At 33.1% G+C, this 25,684-nt stretch overlaps 1 protein-coding gene across 4 annotated transcripts in view; it reads left to right on the forward strand.

Moving 5' to 3' along the window:
- Positions 1 to 25,684, forward strand: part of pcdh1b (protocadherin 1b) — a 305,888-nt gene that overhangs the window by 227,995 nt on the left and 52,209 nt on the right. Inside the window, exon 5 of one of the 4 annotated variants that reach the window (XM_695671.11) lies at positions 17,865 to 19,264. The exons of the other annotated variants lie outside the window; for them this stretch is intronic. Within the exon in view, the coding sequence (XP_700763.6) occupies positions 17,865 to 17,920 (56 nt within the window). The 3' untranslated portion in view covers positions 17,921 to 19,264. Of the gene's footprint in view, positions 1 to 17,864; positions 19,265 to 25,684 lie in introns of those variants that run through there. 4 annotated transcript variants of the gene reach the window in all.

A 25,684-nucleotide genomic window follows, 5' to 3' on the forward strand; every position in this document is an offset into this window, starting at 1 on the left:
TTTCTTTCTTTCCAGCACCACTCACTGAGCATACAATTTTTACAATAACTGGGAACATATTTCCCTTGGGTTGGTATACATTGACCCATCTTGCATGCTAGCATTCCCGTCACACATCATTTAACCAAGTAACTAGCTCAAACAGTAGGATATTAAATAAATAAATAGATCAAAGCACTTGAAGAACTAATTGAGGTCCAACCAGGTGTGTAGTCAGTGTCTGACAACGGTCTTCACTGTAAACATTTGTTGCGGCGAGAAGCAACAGAATGCACAGTTGTTAATGAAGCATGTCAGTTTAATGACCGATGCCAGTTCATGTGAATAACATGGGTTTTATCTCAGTCAACAAGCAATTAGCTGCCTCTCTCTTGCTTTCCTCTCGTCTCTGGTGTTCAAAGAAGGTTTTTTGAAGATTGCGATCTGACAAGTAGAAACCAGTCGCAGGAAGGAAACAGTCACTTAGCATCCACTCCACCTTTTTCAACTATTTTGGTGAGTTCTGGAGGTACGCAATTGGTCAAAAGTTTGAGATCAGTAAGAATTGTTATTTTTTAGTTTTAGATGTTTTTAAGCTGTAATCCATTGCATCATTGTATTACTTTGTCTTATTTATTTATTTATTTATTTATTTATTTATTTATTTATTATTATTATTATTATTATTATTATTATTATTATTATTATTATTATTATTATTATTATTATTATTATTATTTTAAGTGTTTAAAATAGATACAGTGATACCGTATCATTTAAAATGCCATTAAAATGTTTTTACTTATATAAATTAAGGACACATGAACTTATTCAACAGTTAAATTAAATACATTTGTAATTTAAAGAAAGCTGTTACACTTAACCATCAAAGAGTCTTCTTTCCAAGAAAGAAGGCAACAGGAAGTTTTTAACTTTGATGATTAAAATAATCACAATTATCATTAATTATTAGTAATAGAACAGCATTTTTTTGTATGATTTCTGAAATTCACTCAATAAAATGATTTTACTACTTATTAAAAATAAGTTGAGTTTTGTTGTGGACAACTTGATTGTTTTATGTTAAATCCACTTACATTTGTAAAAAAAACGATGGGTTAACTTAATTCCTTTACGTTGTCTCAACAAATATTGATTGTGTGGAACCCAGCTTATTTTACAGTGTATAATGTATCAATGAAGAAGTCATAAGGCTAAAAAATTCAGCTTTAGAATCACACAAATAAATAGAAGTTAGAGCTAAAATAATTAAAATCAATAAAATTAAATTGCAATAATAGTTTACAATTTTATTATTATTATTTTTTTTATTTTTTTTTTTATTATTAATGTTATCATTATCAGTGTTTAAAACTGTTTCACATATATGTACTTGTATCGTTAAAAGAAATGCCTCTAAAATGTTTTTACTTTTATTCATCAAGGACACATTCTATTATGAAAGAGTTAAATTAAAGACTTTTATCATTTAAATAGAGCTGTTATATTGAACTTTCTTTTCGTCAAAGAGTCCTACAATGTTAAATGCATCAGTTTCCAACAAAGAAAGCAGCAGAAAGTTTTAATTTCAAATAAAGTTTTTAAAGTTTATATATAATCATAATTACAATATATATATGGATTTAGAATAAAACAATTATGCTGTCCCCCCCCAAAAAAAAAACTTTAAAATTGAGTTGTCTCAAATCATTTTAAATAAGCAAATAAGTTTTAAAAAAATTAATAAGTTTGAACAAGCAGCAAAATAATTGCTAAAAGAGTCATGATGCCAAAAATTTTGCTTCAAAAGCACACAAATAAATGTAATTTTAAGCTACAAAATAAACTAAAATAATTTTGAATTATAGTTTACAATATTATTATTAATATATATATATATATATATATATATATATATATATATATATATATATATATATATATATATATATATATATATATATATATATATATAAATATATATATATATATATATATATATATATATATATATATATATATATATATAAATATATATATATATATATATATATATATATATATATATATATATATATATATATATATAAACAGCCTTCAATTAAAAAAATAATAAGTTTGCTTCTTGTTCAAACTACTTATTTAAACTGACCTGTAACTACACAATTCTTGAGATTTTTTTTTGGGACATCTTTATAGTTTTATGTTTTTATGTTATGTTATTTGTTAAGTTAACTTAATCGATTTGTGTTGGGACACAGTAAATTAATTGTGTGTAGCCCTGCATTTTTTAAAGTGTTGAGTAGGCATCTTACCCCAAAAAAATGAACATTAAAAAATTGCACACTATTAGCAACAGGCTCATAATCAAGCATTTTGAAAAGCACTATAAGAGAAAATAACAACCAGAATCGAACCCTGTTGTCACGGTCAACTCTGCTCTGCATCTCAAGTCTGCCTATGTTGGAAAATAAATAAAGTTTAGACATTTGTCTTGACAAAGCTGAAACAGCCCCTGTCTCTTAATGCTTAATCCATAGGGGGAAAAGAAGCATGGTGAAGTGATGAGAGACATAAAAACATAAGCGATGAAGAGGCCCGATACTTGCTAAGAGGATTAATAGTCTAACGTTGGCATGGAGACGAAGTTGGCCACAAGACTAGACAACCTTGCCTTTATTGTATCAGCCACTTCTTTACACAATCTGATGAGTGAGCTGTCGTCTCAGAAAATCCAAGGCAGGAAGTGCAGAAGGAACGAAAGAGGAATGCATGAAACACTTCGGCGAGTCTAAGAAGTCAGACACGTCTCTTTCAGATCCAGCGCTTCGACAGTTACAGAATCTTTCCTTCCTCTTTTCACGCAGTCATTGTCAGCGCCGCCTGGATCTCTAAACAGTCACTCACAGTACTTTTGTCTCTGGGCTGGATAGATCCTCTGACATCATGGCGGTTACAGCTGAGCGCTCATGGATGAACTATCCGTGCGCCGTCTCAACCAAGCCCACACACAGACACATATATACCAGTACACACAACGTTGTGATGCTTCTGAGAAAATAGAAAGGGTTTTGCAAGGGGATTTCACTTTATTTTGTAGGGTTTATAGATGTATTACTGGAGGTTTGACTAGAATAAGCTTCACTGTAGCTGGGTTTTGGTGATTCTCACACAGATGTTGCCATTTTAATCTTGAATCAAATCCTGTTTTTAATACATACTACAGTAAAACTTACTTTTATTAAATATGTACAGGTATCAGTGTCTAGAGTTGTGTGATTTGTTGTGCAGCAACTCATTTAGAACTTATTTCTGACAATTGTCATCTAATTTTAAAAAAAGCAAGGCAAGTTTATTTATATAGCGAATTTCATACACAATGGTAATTCAAAGTGCTTTACATAAACATGAATGAAGGAAACATGTGTAGGAAACTAAAATCCCCCAAAAATAATTAAAATTAATAATTATTAAACAGATAAATTGAATTTAAATGTGTTAAACCAAGTTATAAAAGAATGAAAAAGAAAAGAAAGACATAATAGTTTGATCTGTGAGACGGATCACAGTGCTTATTCAGTAAAGGCACAGCTAAGCATATGTGTTTTATGTCTTGATTTGAATGTGTTTAATGTTGGAGCAGATTTGATCATTTCTGGAAGCTTTGGCTGAGCTCTTGGAATTTCCAATTTACTTGATCCTAGTGATCTGAGCAATCTGTTTGTATTCAATGAGCATATCTGTAATATATTGAGGTCCTAGGCCATTAAGTGATTTTTAGACAAGTAATAATGCTGTAAAATCTGTGTAACTAGGAGCCAGTATAAAGACCTGAGAACAGGTGAAAATACTCAAGCAGTCATTGCTGTTACAACCACTGTAAGATTGAGGAAGGAAAAACAACGGAGGTCAAAACAAATCTTTGAGAATAGATTAATAGATTGCACATTTATTCAGTATATTTAAGAATAAAAATGTCAAATTTGCAAAATGTGAGAAGTCATTTCTAAAAAATAAAGCTTTTATGTTTTGGAATTTTGGAATAGTTCAAATTCTGAAACAAAAGAACAAACTGTGAATCATCTTTCTTAGTGTGGCTAAATTAAGTGGAAATAAGAGTACCAATTGCTAGAAATAGAAAATAGCCATAGTTTGGAGAAATAAACACCTACAGTAATTGCAAGAAATAAAGTCAATGTGTGAAACTGATTCTGAATTTCCAAAAGTCAAATACATTTTATTAAACAATTATAATTATCAGTTGCAGTAGATTGACTTTATGGCACTTTATGACACCTTTATGGCACTCAAATACATTAAACATAAATAAAGACCACAAGTGAACATGGATAATTTTGGATGATCTCCAAGTGGTAGCCTCCAAAATTAAACTGGGCATTGTGCCCACCAATCTCATTGGGTGAAGTTAATATTAAATTAAACAAATGACTATAAATAAATGATATGGTTGACTGTTGCACTTTTTGCTCATGTTAATAGGTTTGTTGTAGTGTGTGCAATGTTTGTATATTTACAGTATACCCACCTCCGAGAAAAGTGGGGGTCACGCTCCACTGGCATTGTTATTTTGGGGGTTGCAGGCTGAAATGTTTGGGAACCCCTGACTTAAAAAAAAAAACATGAAAATAACATTTCTGTGCCTGGGTTCCACACAATTCCTTTAACTTAATAATTTTTTCACAAATGTAAGTGAATTGAACATAAAACAATTAAGTTGTGCTCCCAAAAACTCAAGAATTGTGTCGATTCAGCTCATTTTTAAAATAAATAGTTTGAACTAGCAGCAAAAAATATTTGTCACATACAAATATGAATCAGTACATGAAATGACAGCGATTCTTAAATTAGATGCATCAATCACCATTAAACATAATAATAAAGATCATATCCAAACACTGCCTCTGACTGACAGATACTGTAGATCATCACAGCTGCTCTGCCCTGAAAGATGCTGAGGGTTCATCCCCTTTCCAAGCACCCATACTGAGTTCTGGCAGTCAAGCCCACACACACAACACACACACACACACACACAATGTCTCACAGGATACCCTCACCATGCTTTAAGTGCCATGCTGACATATGGTACAAACATGTGTGTAACATGCATCCATGCTGCGGTGTCTCACTGTATGCAGATAATAACAAATGTGCTCATTCAGGCCCTGTTTAAATCTGGTATTATGATGTGCTTGCATCGAGCCAAGTGGACAACACTAAGTACATATGTAGAAGGGTGCTGAAAGGTTTTCAGCTTGTCCACTTTCTACAACATCGAGCAGTGCTGAATACACTTAAGATCTGATTTTTATTGTAAACGCATACAGTAAACTGCAAAATGATTTACCTTCGTGTGAAATATTTCTTCTTCAAATATTTCTCAAGTGAGATTTAATGGAGCAAGGACATTTTCACAGTATTTCCTGTAATCTTTTTTTTTTTTTTTTTTTTTTTTTTTTTTCCTTCTGGAGAAAGTCTTATTTATTTCATTTTGGTTTAATAAAAAAAAATAAATAAAAAAAAAACATTTTGTGGTCAATATTATGAACCTCCTTAATCTTTTTTGTTTCAATTGGCTACAGAACAAAGCATTGTTATACAATGACTTAATTACCCTAACTTGCCTAAAACCCTAATTAACCTATAAGCCTTTAAATTGCACCTTAAGCCGAATACTAGTGTCTTAAAAATATCTAGAAATTGATTACTAAAATTATTATGTTTAGAAATGTGTTAAAAAAAAAAACTTCCTCTGTTATACAGAACTTGGTAGAAAATATAAAGTAATTAAAATTTAACAGGAAGACTGATACTTCTGACTTCAACCATATGAGATCGTACACTAATTGAAATAAAAATAAAAATAAAAAATACTAATTATTTTCCAATGCTAACCATAAAAATTTCAACCATTATTTCCATTATTTTCTGCCAAAAAAAACAAAACAAAAAAAAAACACCAGTATAAAAGGCTGGGCTTCGTTCAATTACGATATTGTGTGTAAAAAAAGATAAAAAATTGTGTTGTTTCAACTCATTTTAAATTTGTAGATTGAACATTCATTCCTTTTCCTTCGGCTTAGTACCTTTATTTATCAGTGGTCACCACAGCGGAATGAACCACCAACTTAGTCAGCATATGTTTTACATAGCAGATATACCCTTCCAGCTGCAACCCATTACTGGGAAACACCCATACACTCATTCACACACATATCCATCCACAAAAGGAGAGGAAGGAAAGTTGTATCAAAATCGGACTCTCTGGACAAATCTGAACACCTTTCACATGCAATGCACAATCTTTTTTTTTCCGCAATTGACATAGAAGCGTTGTCTGATTGACAAGCATAACCTAATCATGTTCAAAAGAATTTAAAACACCAAATGGGACGAATTTATGCCCATTTCGAAAAGTAAAACATACTCTAATAGGTATTGTAATCTATACAACATTAAGTGCATTAAGTGTGTGGGTGAGAGTGGGGGTAGTGTTTCAATGTGATCTGGTTATATTGTGGTTCTATGATTGCTGTATGGTTAAGACTTATGACAGTTAATGTATCTAGCTTAATTTCTATTTAAATTTTAAACATTAATCTAATATTTTGTGCAGTTTTTTTTGTGTTTGTGTGTGTCTGGGGCAGGTTTTGGGCTGGAAAAAGTTATATCTGGCAACAATGAAAACAAAGCACCTCAATGAAACCCACGCCAACACATGGAGAACATTTAATCTCCACACAGAAATGCCAACTGACCCAGCTGGGACCCAAACCAGTTACCTTCTTGCTGTAAGGCGACAGTGTTAACCATTGAGCCACTTTTTGAGCGTGTTTATAAATAATACATAATGACAAACAAAAATAAATGGTTAAAAAATCTGCAGTTAAATTTGTCTAAAATGCGCTGCTGTGTATTTAAGTTTATTGTACAGTATTACGAGTGTGAACGCTTATTTCACAGTTAAGATTGAAAGCCTCCACGGTACAAACACCCACCCACAGGCCCTCGCTCATCAGAAAAGATGTAGAAAGGGTACAAAAGAGATGCGTTTGAATGCCAGGCATGAACAACAGTCTGTCTCTCTTGTGTATTCGTGATCTGATTGACCAAAACACATCTCAATACCAGGTGTAAACAGAGCCTCAGTCCACCCTCAGACCTCCTCCGCATTACCTGTAACACATCTCTCCACACAAGACAAGAATTTACAAAAGTGCCACAAAGAAAAGACCTTGAATGTGTCTTTGCTTCTTTATGGAGTTCAGCATTTGTGAAGTCTTTGCCGAGCCGAGTGGCTGCCGACTGTCTGAGGCATCGCAAGGCCACTAAAACAAATCCCGCAGACGGCTGAAGTCAAAAAGCAAAACAGATAGAGTCACGCTGCTGTCAAAACCACAGTACTAGACTGTCTATAGACCCAAATCAGTTCATCACCGCTTTATAAAACCTGTTGCGTGGTATAAATCGCAGTTAGTCATTTGGCTGTTAAGTCGAAATGGAGGGTTTGGAAATGTTGCACTTAGTTAGACAGAAACAGATTTATTTACAGCCACGGCTCAGGTGTGATTGTGAGATGACATGAATAATGGCTTTAGGAAAGTAGACGAATGGAGGAAAAGATAAATACAGACATCAGCAAACAATGAGATGTCAGTGCAGGTATGATCACATTTGCCGGGCATACGCCGATGCTACATTTATCCTCCTTCTGAAAGACTGATAACAAGAGGGAAAATAATAGTCAGGTATGTGTTCGTCAATTGATGTTATTGGAATTTTTTTGACTGACAGCTCAGTTGATTTCCTTAACTATGATCATATTTTGAAAAAAAATAAACGAAACATAATTCAACGAATGTTAATTATGTTATAAACAGGGCTTTATATTAACTTTTTTGATCACCAGCCACTGTGGCCAGTAGATTTCCAATATTACTAGCCACTAGTCATTTTCACTAGTCACACTTTTCTTGTTGAGAAAATATATTTTGCTTAAATTTGACTTTGACATGCTAAATACTTGATTCAGATATTGTGTTGTCCACATGCCGTCTCATTCATTTAACTTTTAGTGTGTATTGTGTATTAGCTTGCTCAGTGTGCATGAGCAAATGGGTTGTGTCACAATGCAAACTTTTCAGAGCTCGAAAATAAGGATTTACCAATTTTATCTCTGACCACACCAAATAAGTATTTCTTAGCCACATTTTTTTTAATGTGTAAAAACAAGGAAAATATAGCTTTATAGGTGCACTTTTTTTTCAACAAAACTTTTCTTTTAAAAAAAACATCACATTTTAATAAAAATAATTACTGTCATGTATCTAAAATATGCACAGTAATCTGTTAAACCAATGTAGAAGAATAATTCAAATGTAAGCAGTGACCGCTGCTGCTTACAAAAGAATATATGTATTTTTTAAATCTTGAGCTCTTGAAAGCAGCAGGACTGTGGACTGTGTGCGGGATCATCACTCTTTGTCAAGTCTATTTCAAAGGGAACCAATCGCACCAGTTGCGCTTCCTCTTGGCAGGGTTGCTTTGCGCAAGTAAACGGGAGCGCATGCGCGCTTTTTAACAGTTGCGTGCATTACATCAGCTGTTAGCACGACTGATTATCCTCTTATTCTGTAGTCAACATTCTTTTGCTCATGCGAACACAGTTATTTTTGTCAGTCGTGCTGCTTCTTGATTCTAATATCCATAATAATAATAATAATAATAATAATAATAATAATAATAATAATAATAATTATAATAACTTATGCCAAAAACATTTATTCCTTTTTACACTAATGATATTTACAGGGATGTATTATTGAGGAATAAAGGATTGTTTTCTTTGCTCCACAGAACATCACAAAAGTGTGTATGATTTGTAATTGAATACATTTGCATCCTATTTCTATTCTGTATAGACAACTTTGCTTTCGTGGTCAGTTTGCTCGGTAGTTTGCTTTGTACAGTGTTGTACTTGTAATGAAGAACACAGGTTTATTTATAATGAAGCACAATTCCATAAAACAGGTAAAACAGTGTAAAATAACAAATAAAACTATGTGACTGCCATTTCATTTTGTCTTAATTTTGCATTTTAAAACACTATTGGTTATGTTTAGGGAATGGTTAAACTGGAATGGCAAGCCCTGTCTTCTCATGGACGTGTAAAAGAACGACAAGTAAAGGGCACATAAAAAAAAATGCATGTAAGTAACAGATTTCAGATACACAAAAATCTAGACAGCGCCCTCTAGTGAAATTCTCAAATGAAACGCGCAATGAAATGTACCAGGAGCTATGTAGTTTACTTATGGCAAAACTGTAGGCTGAGGCATGTGTTTTTAATGAGCCTGGCTTGGAAAACAAGGAAATCACACTACAATCTCTGCTCTGTTGTATCCATATCTCTCTTTTCACGCTGGTTGGTGTGGTATTAGAGCTCTTAAGCTATGTTTAAATTGTGTTTATGCAAATAATCACTAGCCTCAGCACAATTATTTAAAGTGCTAACAACAGAGAAATGCATCTCACAGCATCTGACAGCATTCAGTGGCCATCTGCCTGTGGCATAACACTTTTTACTCTCTTTTGCAGTTAAAAGTAGCTTGATATTATTTTATGAACAAGCACCCTGTTGATTATCCCCTTGTGTTATCATTATGCATATAATCAGGAGGTCTAATCTTCCTTGATTTTGAGCTTTTTGAAGAGTTGCTCATTTTATTGGGTTGTTTGATTTTAGCTCTAACCAAAGATCTATTTATAAGGATTTGTGATTTATTAAACCAGCTGGCTGCATGTATGGGGATCATCTTAAGCAGATGGTTAACTGTTATTTATATCTCTGCAACACATCTAGTAGATAATAGATAAAGTAATAATAATGTTATACATTTTGGGGGAAAAATCATCGTTTTTGTTTGTGTCGCTGTTGTTGTTTTTGGGGAATGGCTTCAAAGTAGTTTTGATAGCCAGAGGGTTAGATTTATATTGATGTGTGTAATGTTGCCAGGGTCTAAATGTAACATCTGTCAAATGGGAGTAAAAAAAAATGGCTTTGGCAAGTAAATAACACTCACCAAGCATTTGGCTGGTACCTTTATTAAGAATTGTATATTAATGTCTGGTTACAATTGAATTACAAAGTTTAGAAAATATACTCCAAAATAAATAAGCCATAAAGGTGCTGTGAGGAAATTATAAGCATGATTAAAAAACTGATGTCATGAATGGGTTTATCTAGATTATTTTTACATTTTATCATCTTAATGTAAACATTATTTATGTTATGTTATGTCATGTCATGTCATGTTCAATTGTATTACACAATATATTTACTGGATTTAATAGATATGTGTTTTAGTAAAATATTAATATTTGATTTATAATATAAGTGTCTGGTGACATTATTATTATTATTATTATTATTATTATTATTATTATTATTATTATTATTATTATTATTATTAGGATGGTTATTTATGAATTGTAATGCAATTTCAGGGTTGCTAGCTAATTATTTTACCATTTTAATAGATAATATGTGGAGACTTCTTTCATTTTAACCTTACCAACCCAAACCTTTTTTTCAAGTATATCGGTTTATTCATATTCATATTCCTGTTTATTGTTTGTTCTATTATGCCTTTATTAACCATCTGTTGCGTTAAACCCCATTCTAGAAAAAAATAGCATTTAATCACCCAAACTGAATTAAATAAATAAATAAATGACTGAATAGACAGATAGACATAGATGGATAGATAGATGAATGTAAATAAATAAATAAATATATGAATGAATGAATGAATGAATGAATGAATGAACGATTGAATGAATGAATGAATGAACGATTGAATGAACGAATGAACAAACAACTACATAAATATTAACTTGTCCTAATTCAAGTTGATTATGTAAGTTGAAAAGACTTCATATGATCCAGCTTACATTATCTATTTACTTTACTTTTATTTCATTGTTCAGTGTGTAAAGGTAAAACAACAGCAGCATCTCAGGTCAGCTCTGACACAGGTGCTCATGGGAAGGTGTTAAACGGGTGCAGTGTGTGTCTGTGAGCCTCATTAGGCCCAGATGCTGGTCGACACACTCGTGGCTCTGCATACACACACTCCGACAGATGCCGTCGTGGCAGAGGTGAGGACCAGGATTAGGGAAGGGCTCTTGTCTCAGTGATTAGATCTGAGAAAACAGCTTGAACACGGCCACTAAAAGCCTGCCGGGTGCATCTGAAGCCATAAACCACTGACGGGATGTGTGAATGTGTGGCATGTATGCACATAGAAAAACATCTTCACTTCATTATTATGAAATTATGGCCATGATCATAACATAATTTCACTGTATATGATCTGTAAAAAGTGAACAATTGGATTAACTTAATAATAATAAAAAAATACTGCAATATATTTTTAACCCACATATATTACAATATGCAATAATAATAATAATAATAATAATAATAATAATAATAATAATAATAATAATAATTGATTAGTATTTTTATATTCATTCATTCATTCATTTTCTTTTCGGCTTAGTCACTGAATTAATCTAGGGTCGCCACAGCAGAGTGAACCGCCAACTTATCCAGCATATGTTTTATGCAGCGGATGCCCTTCCAGCTGCTTACCATCTCTGGAAAAGGTGTTTTTTATATTTTATACAGGGGTTAACAAACTTTGCTGCTCAGAAGCCACTGTGGTTAGTAGTTTTCTAAAGTTACAAGCCACTTAGCTTTTTTACTAGCCACAATTTTGTTGCTGGTAAAATGCTTAAATTTTAATTGGACATGCTAAAATTTAATAATTTAAAACTCTGGCCACCCAAATTATACATTATGTATATAAATTATATATGCTATACCAGCTGATATACAGTAGTCAGCATTTGATGTGGTTCAAAACTTTTCATTAAAATTCTCCTTAAACCAAAAACATTGCCTGTTTTTTTTTCTTTGACAACTTTGATTAACTTTTTTTGACTACTTTTTAACGTTTTATTTATTTATTTATTTTGTTTACTTTTGGCAACTGCAAAAGTCTTGTCATTTGTATACAAATTGACCTGAAGTGCAGCTGAAATATATTTCTAATCAAGATTTTTTTTTTTTTTTTTTTGAGAAATGGTTAATTTTAATCCTTACAGCTTTTGTAATTGTTTTAGTGCAAAATGAAACTGTCAAAATGTATTCTAATATTCCCATCTTGGTAAAGCCCATTGAATCGATTTTTGCAAAGACATAAGTATTGTCGCCTTGTTATATGAGCTTCACCTGTTATTAATAATGGACCAATTAGGTCTTAGGTGTGTATAAAAGGAATCCCAGTACACTAGACCTTCACATCAACTGCAACTAGACCTCTGCAAACATACTTAAAATTCACCCTGAGATTAAAGTTCAATTCAATTTGATTCATGTTTATTTATAAATGGCTTTTTACAATGAAGATTGTGTTAAAGCAGCTTAACATAGTTCTGGTAAAAATTTCAGATTTCAGAGTTGGAGTTCAGTGTAGTTCCGTTCAGTGTGGTTTAAATTTCACTGCTAAAGGTTCAAACACTGACAAGCAAATCCATTGATGTGCAGCTCCACAAGTCCCAATCAGAGCAAGCCAGTGGCAACAGTGTTGATTATCAAAAGGCTGAAGACCAGATGCACTGATGATGTGGCAGACACCTTCAATGTGTCTCAGCATCAAGGGCAGAGGATAAAAAAAAAAAAAAAAATATATATATATATATATATATATATATATATATATATATATATATATATATATATATGAAGTCCTTGTGTCAACAAAAATGCTCCAGGATTGACCAGCCCAGTCCCCAAAAGTAAACATTATTAAGCATATGTGGGGTAGGATGAAAGAAAAAGCATGGAAGACAAAAGAATATTGATGAACTCTGGGAGGCAGGCAAGACTGCTTTCTTTACTATTTCTGATGACTTCATCAATAAATTGTATGAATCCTTGCCAAACTGCATGGATGCAGTCCTTCAAGCTCATGGAAGTCATACAAGAAATTACATTTGGATCTTACAGCACCGCTATATATAATTTGCTGTCTTATTTTTGTATTTGCAGTAAATTTGTTCAATTTCTGTATAGGCGACAGATCATGACCTTTTTGTCTTGATTAAATGATAAATATTTTTCTGTGAAACACATTTATTTAATTGCATTAAACATCATTTGGGAGGGTTTTAGATTTTCATTTGAGCTATTTCTAACATTAATTGATTAATTAAAAGTTTAACCCCCGATTTCACAAACAAGGTTTAAGGCTAGTCAAGAATAAATTGCATGTTTGAGCTGTCTCAACTCAAAATAACTTGCGGTGAGATGTCTTAAATTACATCAGTGTCATTTTTTTGTCTCCAGGTGCACACCAGTAATATATTTTTCTAAGGCCATTTTTATAAATGTGGCTTAAATAGCCTAATTTAACTAAGGACTAGTCCTGGCTTAATCTAAGCCCTGTTTGTGAAACTCTGCCTAAAAGTCTTTTAATAGGTTAATAGCAGGTGTTTCTACAAAATTGAGAAGCGACAAGACTTTTGTCAGGGACTGTATATACCGGGTATATCTACAGGTCATAATAAATACAATAAATGTGGTGCAGGGGTTTATACAAGTAACTGAAAAAACACTTAATGTTCAACTATTAACTAATTATTGAAACAACAGTAGTATATGCTGTAGTGCTGCAGAGTAGAAAAAAAGCATATGCACGAAAACACAAATACAGTTGGATTAATCAACTACAATTCACAAAACTCGATAAAGCAAATATACATTTAATGTGTGTATGGGCGACATGAGAATGCGGGTGAGAAGGAGAGGTAGATAAATATCATTATAACTGCTTACATCACTAGATTCATTCCTTCTCTGCTGGTCTTATGCTGGGTTCACATCAAACACATGAGTATATTACATACAAACTTAATGGAAATGCTTGAATGGAGGCGAATTATCGTTGTGCTGGCTGAAAGATGTGGAATGCGTAGCGTTTGCTGTGAGTTTGCACAAAATTCACCTCTATCGTGCAATTTACCACACAAGTTCAAATAATTAAACTCGAGCGACACCATTCTCCGCATCTGGTGCGAGCCTAGCTTCTCATTCATTTCCCATAATTTTGAAACATTATTTTTTGGGCTGTAAGTGCACCCCTGCATAAGGATCTTTTGAAATAATCCAAAAGAATCTTCATTAAATCACTGAGAAAACAAAACCATGCATTGCATAACTTGCACACCTTACACCTGTGCATCTGAAACGATGGGTCAGCAGCAGGCAGACCTGAATAGCGAGTCGGCGAGTTGCCTTTAACGCAGTGATAAAAAGTGTGTGTCTGTATTAGTGACATGCGGGATCCGTAAGGCGCACACTGGTCTCTGGACAGATTGCAGCAGCTGGTGTTTGTGTCAGCAGGGTACAGTGAAGCAGTGGCTGAAACTGTTACTGTGCAGTGCCTCATTGCCTACTGATGAGATGAAATGTCAGTTGCATTTCTCCTGCTGATCTGCACCCGGTAGGCAAGCTGTGCCTACTGCGTGAGGAGTCTGTGTCCTAACATTGTGAGAGACCTCTGGATCAGTCATTGGCTGTAAAAGCAGAGAGGACCAGCAGGAACTCTAAGGGGGGGAATATTGTAGTCGCTCTTGCTCTACTTCGTGTAACGTCTCACCGTCGAGTAGCAGGGATTGTATGGAAATTTCTTGGGAGATTTGACTTCTTCATATCCGTGTTTTAACATTAAATATTGCATTAGTATTGAGGAAAAAAAAGACAACTTGAATGGCTGTTTGTGAAGCGCTGTTGTAAAAGTGTACACTAAAGAGAGGAAGGTTTGTTTAAATCATTATCTGGATGAAGTTTTAAAAGCCAACATACCCTTTAGAAAGTTTTGAACATGACATTAATGGCTTGAGTTGGCAGTTCCTTTTGTTAATTAGATTGTGTGAACGCAGGATAGCAAATTAAAAGTACAATAAGAGATCTTAGAAAGTGCTAACGTTAGCCAGATACCACTGAAAGTCTATGTCCCCCCCTTAAAATTGTCATCCAAAGCAATACCTCCTCAATGCATGTACATGCACTAGACAACATCACTACAATACAACAACATTTATTAGAGAGAAATGTTTATAGTACAGTTGGTAATTATAATTCATTCATTCATTCACTTTCTTTTCGGCTCAGTCACTTTATTATTCTGGGGTCACATACGTAATAGATATTTAAACATTGAATGTTTTTGACTGGAACAAAAAATAACCCATTTATATTTTTTGGCTTAGTCCCTTTATTAATCTTGGATTTATACACATTTTTACGCAGCGGATGCCATTCCAGCTGCAACCCATCACTGGGAAACAACCATTCACACTCATTCACACACATACACTACGGACAATTTAGCTTACGCAATTCACCTATACCACGTCTTTGGATTTGTGGGGCAAACCGGAGCACCCGGAGGCAACCCAATCACATGCAAACTCCACACAGAAATCCTGAGGCTTGAACCAGCGACCTTCTTTTTGTGAGGCGACAGCACTACCTATTGCGCCACTGTGTCGCAGTAATTATAATATATTAGCATAATAATATATGAACATGCTGGTGATTGTAATCCTCTCTGCGCAAACAGGGTGCACAGACGTTTGTAATTGCATATTTTGTCAGGTAAATAGGATGGCCTATCGTAAGGTTTAGGCCAAATGTTTTGATTGGATAAACTTTTCTTAGTCCTTCACCTTCCACAGAATATTAAAGTATATTTAAATGCATTTGAACTAGTTAATTTAAAGGGGCAAAAAAGGATAATTAATAAATAAAAACGGAGCAATTGTGAATAAAACTGGACCTCTGGATTAGACAGCGGTGACTCTAGTGGTAAAATACTATAGTCATGTTTGCCATACTTTATGCAATGTCTCTTATACTGCAAAAATTGTGTGACTAAGGTTGTTATATTACTTTTTCTTTTACTTTTTGTTATTATTCAAAGTTTAGCTTAAGAAGTTTAACATAGGTCACTTTGACTGATGTAAGTTCAAATGTCTAAAAAAGTTCATTTTAGTTAACAAAAATGTATATACTGTAGCAATATATATATATATATATATATATATATATATATATATATATATATATATATATATATATATATATATATATATTTTTTTTTTTTATTTATTTATTTTTATATATATATATATATGATGTATCCTTAAGTAACAGATTTTATTCTTAAATTTTTTGCGGACTTTTGGCTTTTTTAAATTCTGTGACCTGTTTATGCTAGGATGTTAAATATAGTAAAGGTCGAAAGCATGGAAAGAAAAAAAAAATAGAACTGATTGCATGACCATCTGTGCATCGCTGTTGAAAAAGTGTGGACTAAAAGGGGGGCAGGTTTGTTCAAATCAGTTTCTGGATAAACTTTGTAAAGACAACATACCCTTTGGAAAGTTTTTAACAAGACCTAAAAGGCTTGAGTCGCTAGATACATTTGTTATAATAAACAAGCAAACAAAGTTAAATAAATAAATAAATTAATTAATTAATTAATTAATTATTAAATGAATGAATAAATAAATAAATAAATAAATAAATAAATAAATAAATAAATAAATAAATAAATAAATAAATAAATAAATAAATAAATAAATAAATAAATAAATAAATAAATAAATAAATAAATGGGCAGTCACACATTTCTGTTGCACTTGTGAATGTAATGGGCAATCAGGGGCATTAGTTAACTTTAATGGATGACTGACGATTTGTAAAGTCCCTTGGGCAAAATTGCTAAAAATGCCTAAAAAAGTACATGATAAGGATACCAAAATGGCATTTATTTATTCTATTTATTTTATTTATTTTATTTATTTTATTTACTTATTTATGATTTGTTTGTTTGTTTATTATTATTTGCTTGCTTGCTTGCTTGTTTTGCATATTAGAATTTTGTTTACTTATTTGTGAGCTTAGCATTGTAACCAATCATAAACATTTCTGTTGTGCTTATGAAGGACCAAAGACAATTCAGAGGGATTTAGATTAGTCACCGGACAAAATGAGTCACAAATTATCTTAGCATACCCATACATGCTGATATGATACAAGTTAGAGGCTCAAATTTAAAAAAAAAAATTTCCCCTACACAATTCTAAAAAATAAAAAGTGTCAATTTGCACCATTCCGTGTGAGCGGTCTGTGTTGTTGTATTGTGAGAGACCCTTTGGCTGTCAGCCAGCTGGATCTGTAGTGGAAACTATTGTAGTCACGCTTTGTGTAACATTGAAACGTTGAATGTTAGTGTAACAAAGTGTATGTTGTGTTTTGTGGACTTTGATTTTTTATATTCATGCAAGCATTACATATATTGGAATTCATTACATAAAGTGGAATAGATAACAGGATAAAGAGAGAGAAAGAATGGTATGCAGCACTGTTGTACAAGTGTGGATTAAACGGGGACAGGTTTGTTCAAAGCACTCTCCGGATGGACAGCACACAACATAAATTGAATTTACTGTTGTACAATGTTAAAATGTTCATAACCGCATGCTAAATGTAAGAATAACCTGTAAAATAACAGTAAATGAGCTCTACTTCCACATTTTGATTGAATAATGCAGGTTTTTGGTCTTGCCCCCTTGCTCTTCTCACCACCTTATGCTGTTTCCATTTTTTTATTCGTCAAAAGATATGTTTTAATTGCACTATTAATTGATTGGTATTTGCTAGACATATTTTGCATGGAATGTATTGCGTTCCAGTACGTGAGTAGTAAGTCGTATCTATCCTCTTGTAGGTGCTGTAACGGGCGTTGACCAAGAGAAGGGGGCCGGCCAAAAAAGACTGCCTTAAACGTTCTTCTTTTTCCAAAATGTTCTTCTTTTTGCTCTGCGGGAGTAGGACAGAGCTTGCCTCTTGTCACAGTTTGCCATAACACATATCTCTTCATCTCTGAAATATATATAACTACCTTTTTTGCGCACATAAACAATGAGAAAACCAAACGGACAAAGTCGGAAAGGAAAAAACTGACGGGCTGATGTTTGTCACCCCCCCCAACCCTGACTTTTTTTTCCTCCGTAGCTTTTTGGGAGCGGATATCTGTCTTCTAAGGACACTGCAAGGAATTTGGACTAATGGATTTGTGATATCTACGTTTTTGCCTCCTCTCCGCTGTGCGTTTCTTCCCTTTGCTATGAACTCTTTTGTACGGACTCACCCCCTTCCCTCTTCCCTGTCTTCTCCTGTCCCCTTTTGAAACCCATTGGAGTCTTACTATCATTGCAAACACCCAGGGTTTGGTAGGTATGCCTTCTCTCTCTTTTTCAATATCCTCTCTTCACTTTTTTCTCCTCTCTGTCTTCTTTTCCCTGCCACAGCCAGACTCATTCACATCCATTGAAAAATCACCTAAGAGCACTTAATAGCTCTTCTATAATGCACTCTGACCTCTTATCAAATACAGCAACAGCATTTTTTTTTAGTCCCATAACTTGCGGTCTTTCTCATCTCTCTACATTAAAAAAAGAGGGAATAGTTTTATAAAAGAAAAGATTGCACTGCAGCCGAATCGAATGATGAATTTGCACTTTGCTCATATTTCCCTCCTTTGCTCATTTTTTGTCATCCGTCCAAACACCCGAAATTACACCTAGACAAGAAAATGATCACCGTTTTGGCTTCATCTGACATTTACTGTACAAACCTGAACACAAGTTGTGTTTGTTAAGTAGATTGGGTGACTTTAGGGTTAGAAATTAACAAATTATTATTATAAAAAAGCCTTGCAAATTCAAGATATGGGGCCAAAAAATGCCTTACTAATGAAAAGCATCAATTTGTATGTTGCCTACAGTTTATTTATAGGCAATCACACATTGTGGTTGCACTTCTGAATGCAGTGGCCAATCAGAGGCATTTGTTAAAGGGACTGTGTGATTGCAGGGTTGGAAATGAATGGGGCAAATAAAAATAAATATCCCCACAAAATTGCACTGTTTAAAAAAATGAAACAGTTGTCAATTAGTATGTTGCATCATGTGTCTTTTTGGGCAGTCACACACATTTCTGTGGCACTTGGGAATGTAATAACCAATCAGGGGCATTTGTTAACCCGAATGGATGACTGACGATTTGTAAAGTCGCTTGGGCTAAATGACTAAGAATGCCACAAAAAACCATGCTCATTGACAAACGAGAAAGTCAATTAGCTTTATTTATTTATTTATTTATTTATTTATTTATTTATTTATTTATTTATTTATTTGCTTGCTTGCTTTAAATTAGGATTTTGTTTACTTATTTGAAAGCTAAGCATTGTAAGCAATTGCAAACATTTCTCTTGTGCGTACACTGTAAAATATTCTACCTTAAATTTACAGTAAATTTATATATATATTTAAATAGTTGCATTACTTTTACTGTAACGAACTGTATATAAATTCACTTTAAATTAATGTAAGGTTGTACATAATAACCATAATTCTGTAATAATTTCTAAGTATCAAAAAAGTGCTTTTACTAGCAATTCATGTGTATTAATTTCTTTGTTGAATGAAATAAAGTGTTGGAATTCCCATAACTAACGTGCAAAAGATATAGCCCCTTTTAACAGTAATTTGCTGTAATCATGATGCCTGCCTTATTACAATAGAATTCAGAAAAAAAAAAATCCAAGTTAAATCCTATAAAGGGATATTAATGTAATTTACTGCGAAAAATTACAGTAACAAGTTGTGAAATTCTGGTAATATTTTACAGTGTATGAATCTGAGGGATTTACTGTAGATTAGACAAAATGATCCATAAATTCTTTTAGCATTCACATTAATGCAGATAAAATACAAGAAATATGCTAATTTTAATATTTAATTCAAATGAGATTTGTTTAATTCTCAACAGATTGTTTAATAATAATGTTTTATAGTAAAGTATTTGTAAAATATTCAGATTAACTGAAGTCATTAGTTTTGTTTAAGTATTTCAGTACAGGATTTCATGTAAAAGGCAACATGGCCCTTACAAAGGTTTTTAAAAGATGCCACAGAAATCAATACCTGAAGTAAAATCTTGGCCCTTAAAATAAAAGTTAATTTCTGACCCTGGATGACTGTTACATAAACTCCATTCCAGTGTTTCTCTCTTTCTATCTCTCTCTCTCTTTTGCTTTGATGAAGGCATTGACCTGTTCGCCTCACACCAATGACTGTGCCACAATGTAAGACAGACACCAAATACACGTTTGCCTTTGAACAGAAAACACGAATTGATGTGAATATTGTAGACGTCGACATTCCTGCGTCTCTACGCAGGGGGGAACATGTGTAAATATGTAACTAGCTTTGAATGATATTTATCAAATATATAAATATATATAAATATTATAAATACACGGTACACCTGACAGTATGTCCGTAATGTGAACAATTTATTTTATGATCACATATGGGATTTTTTCTTCTCTGTGTGTCTGAGACAATGATTACAGAAGCAGTAGATGGGCAGGCTAGATTAATGTCATGAGTCATTTACTTACATTAAGCCAGTGATAGAGATTCTGTCAACTCTGCAGACAGTCTAGCTGAAAGTGCTGTTCTTGTGAATGTACTTTGTATTCAGCCAATTTTAGTACAATAAATGGACTTATCAACATCCGCTTGCTGTGTCTGGAGTTTTACTAGCAATTTAGAAGCATGAGGGTGAATGTTTTTGGGTTGATGTTTAAGTCTGACAAATTGATGCTTATGCCATGGTATTTAAATATATTATATTTGAATTACTAACATATTCATGGGGCGACAAGGTGGCTCAGTGGTTAGCACTGCCGCCTCACAGCAAGACTGTCACTGGTTCGAGAGCGGCTGGGTCAATTGGCATTTTTGTGTGGAGTTTGCATGTTCTCCCCATGTTGGCGTAAGTTTCCTCCAGGTGCTCTGTTTTCCTCTAAAGTCCAAAGACATGCGGTTTAGGTGAATTGGATGAGCTACATTTGCCATATATGTGTGTGAATGACTGTGTATGGGTGTTCCCCAGTACTGGGTTGCAGCTGAAAGGGCATCTGCTGTGTAAAACATATGCTGGAAAAGTTGGCGGTTTATTCAGCTGTGGTGTTCTCTAATAAATTATGGGACTTAGATAAAGGAAAATAAAAAGAAAAGAACATGTTCCTGTGTTATCTTTTTAGCTTTGAATTTTAAGGTACTTAAAGAGACAGCTCAACCAAAAATATGGACCAACAAAATAAACTTACCATACTATCAAATGCACTTAGTATTACAGCACTGTTAAATTTGTAATTTCCAGTGTATTTTTGTAACTTTTGCCAGTAATACTGTACAAAATTTTGACGCAAATATTGGAATACATAATGTGGAATAACCCACACTGTAAAAATGCTGCAATTTTGGTTGCCAGTAATACTATAAATTTACAAGCAATCTGCAAATTGATAATTACAATTGTGTTGCAAAACACAATTGTAATTGTTAATTTACTGTGCACTTTTAATCGTTACAGTATCCTATTGTTAAGTCATGAAGTATAAGATACTGTTTCCGGGTCCAAGCTGCTACTCATTTGAATTCAGAAAATATTTGTTTATGACGACTTTTTAGTCATATCACACATTTAAGTGAATTTCATATAAAATTATAGTGTACACACCAGTCTCTGGATTTGCTGCATCAAAGGCATCAATATTTTTACAATTTATAGAACATTATTCGGGCCATGAGATATTAGGCATGGTTATATTTATATGTTTGTATTCGGGCTATGATTCTATCGAAAGTATTACATCGCTTTGTAAACATTTATTATTACAAGCAAATTACTGGAAACCAAAATTGCCAGTAATACTGTAAATTTTACAGCAATATTTTTTACAGTGCAGATCACAGTACCATTTTCTGTAGTAAATGGATGGATGGATTGATGGATGGATGGATAGATAGATAGATAGATAGATAGATAGATAGATAGATAGATAGATAGATAGATAGATAGATAGATAGATAGATAGATAGATAGATAGATAGATAGATAGATAGATAGATAGATAGATAGATAGTAGTTTAAAACTAATCTCTTGGTAGTTTTAGTAGTTTCTCTTTTTTCATCACTCTGTATGGGTGTTTTGCTATCAGTCTTTTTTCAGTCACAAAAACTGAGATGTCAAATATGACAGCTGCAGAAGAAGCCACGATATACTAAAAGACAACAATGCACAATGTAGAAGCACATATGAATTGTGATTTAGGTGAACTGTAAACTTGTGTTTGACGTAGACAGTGCTTATGTTTTTTTTTTTCTTCACAGTCTCTGAATCACAAAGCAGCGATCAACAATATCTAATTTCCTTCAGACAAAAAAAAAAGAAAAACATTCACATTTGCATATCAGTGCCTATTGCGGTCAAGGAGAAAGACTCGACAGACTGTGACATTTTTATTCAGCAGGAAAAAAATCAACAGAGCTATTGTTAAAGCTATAGGCCTTTATCTGAGTGGTATTTAAGGCCCAAAATAACATTGAGTGGATCATTTAGTGGAGTGTGTGTATGTCTACTTGTTTTTATAGCCGATGGGGACTTAAACTTGAGTGCAAACAGACTCATTGGGTCTTGTGTCACAGTGGGGACCAAAATTGAGGTCGCCATGAGTAAACATGTTTATAAATCACACAGAATGAAGTATTGTAAAAATGCAAAAACACAACACATTCTTTTTGAGGGTCGGGTTTAAGGATAGGGTAGAAATTGTTTATAGAGCCATCATTATGTTGACGATAGTCCACTCTTAGATATAGAAATGTGTCTGTGTGTCTGTGTGTGTGTTAGTGTGTGTGTGTGTGTGTGTGTGTGTGTAGTAGCAGTAATCACAAAACACATCCCAGAGAAACCACGACTCCATTTTCACTTTCTAATTTGGGCAGAGCTTGATGACAACATGAAAGACATGCTTTTTGTTTTTCCTCTCACACCTTGAATGAACACATTTCGCATGTGTGTATGTGTGTGTGTGTGTGTGTGTGTGTGGGCTGTGAGAGATAGCGGTGATGTCAGCAAGCAACTGAAGACATTTTAAACGGAAGGCGCCACTGAATTTAATTAAATCATAACTCGGAGGCCTAATTAACACCGTGATAAATAACATTGTCCACCAGAAGTACAGCTTCTCCAGAGAAGCAGAAATGGATGTGATCCAGCTTCATTTTCTTTTTTTTTTTTCTTTTTTTTGAGGAAACTAAATGTGTGTCTAAATGTGGAAAAAAAAATGTACATATTTGAGGAAAAAATTAAATAGATTAATATTTGAACTCTAAACAAGTTATTTTTTTTTATTTTGTATTATATATTATTTAAAAAATATTATAAAAGTCTTTTTTTATTATGTGTTTTAAAATTTTGAATCAGAGTATGTTTGGATTCGTGTGACAGTGTTTTGTGTTCCAAATATTAAAATATGAAATTAATAAAATAATTTACTCTAACATAAAGCAATAAAGCAAGTTTAGCATTTTTGTTTACACATTAATAATAATAATAATAATAATAATAATTATTATTATTATTATTATTATTATTATTATTATTATTATTATTATAATAGTAGTAGTTTTAATAATAATAATAATAACAATAATTATAATAATAATAGTAGTAGTAGTAGTAGTAATAATAATAATAATAATAATAATAATTACTACTAGAACAACTAGAACAACAGCAACAACAACAATAACTATTATTATTATTATTATTATTACTACTACTATTAATATTATTACAATAATAATAATAATAATAATAATAATAATAACTATAATAATTATAATAATAATAGGCAGTTCATTCTACTGTGACAACCCCAGATTAATAAAGGGATCAAGCCAAAAAGAAAATGAACGAATGAATAATAATAATAATAATAATAATAATAATAATAATAATTATTATTATTATTATTATTATTATTATTATTATTAATAATAATAATAATAATAATAATAATAATAATAATAATATATATTATATAACATATTTATTATTATTATTATTATTATTATTATTATCATTATTATTATTATTATTATTATCATTATCATTATTATTATTATTATTATTATTATTGCAATTAATAAACTTTATTTATTTAGCTTTTTTTTTTTTTATTAAGACTTATTAAAACGCCTTTTTCCTGTTCGCCTCCAGGTAAAACTTAACGTTAAGACACTAAAACTGTGTTAGATATTTTGTTTCAGATACTGTATCTTCAATTAACCTGCATTGTAAATCTCGAGTGAACATTAAGTCTTTGCAGCATGTGTGTCTAAGTGCATGTGCATTCCTACAGAATGTTCGTCTTAAAGGCACTGCCTACCTGAGCAGACTTTATATACACTCAGACAGATGGTGCCAGGCAATGTTTGGCTAAACACAGCATTTGCCTGTTACCACACAATCAATCAGTAGAGGGAAACTCTCATTCTCAGCACATTTCCATATTCATATACAGTGGAAGTTATTAGCCCTCCTTTGAATTATTATTTTTTCTCTTTTTAAAATATTTCCCAAATGATGTTTAACAGAGCAAGAACATTTTCACAGTATGTCTGATAGTATTTTTTCTTCCAGACAGAATCTTATATTTATTTATTTTTTTATTTCGGCTAGAATAAAAGGAGTAATTTTTCAAAAAACATTTTAAGGTCAAAATTTTGTTTTTCGATAGTTGTAGTTTGTAATAGTTGTAGTTGTCGTCACCGTCATCGTTGTCACTGTCGTCGTCGTTGTTGATGATAGATTGATCATTGTTGTTTTTGTTGTTGTTATTTTTTTTAATATGTTTAAAAATATATATATTTTATTTTATTTTATTTTTATTGACCACAATAAATGACCGAGCCTGAGCGTGATTGCACCTATTCCCCTACCACGCCACCCCTATGCAACCTTCTACCCCGCTTTCATCTTTGATAAATCATGCATAAATCATGCCAGTTCACATTCATTAAAAAAATAACAATCAGTAATAAATCCATATAAAACAGGCCTTTAAAAGTGCGACGTTGCGGCTTCAGTTTTGCACTTGACCCTAACCGAGCCGCGCTCTGGCCCAAATTTTCCAACCGGGCCGGAGCCAGCCAATCGAACCCTACTCGTGCTCTTAAATCGTTGTGCGTCTGCATTTGTATGTCTGCACCTACCTGAACAGGCTTTATATGCTTCTCAGACAGATGGTGCCAGGCTGTGTTTGGCTAAACAGGGCATTTACTTGTTACCACACAATCAATCAGTACAGGCAAAAACTCACACGCTCAGCACGTTTCCAACACCTCCAGCACAGATGTGCTCCAGTTTGTGCTACGCGGACACGGGCACCGCTATTCTCAGATCTGTGCATCCCTCCGGGGTCCTCGCACAGCAATATCCCTGTGCCCTGCTCGAGCTGGCTAAGGACATGCCTGACTGTAAAGAGAATCCCATTAGCGAGGTCTTTAGTGTTTTGTGGGTCGGTTTTGGCCCGTCCACTCAAACTGGCACAATGCTAGGCCTAGCGCTGGGCAAACAGAGGGTGCTTATTATAGTGCGGTGCTTCTGTGCCAGCCTAGCCAAGC

This window comes from Danio rerio, chromosome 14, assembly GCF_049306965.1.
Source record: "Danio rerio strain Tuebingen ecotype United States chromosome 14, GRCz12tu, whole genome shotgun sequence".
In the NCBI taxonomy this organism is placed as follows: domain Eukaryota; kingdom Metazoa; phylum Chordata; class Actinopteri; order Cypriniformes; family Danionidae; genus Danio; species Danio rerio.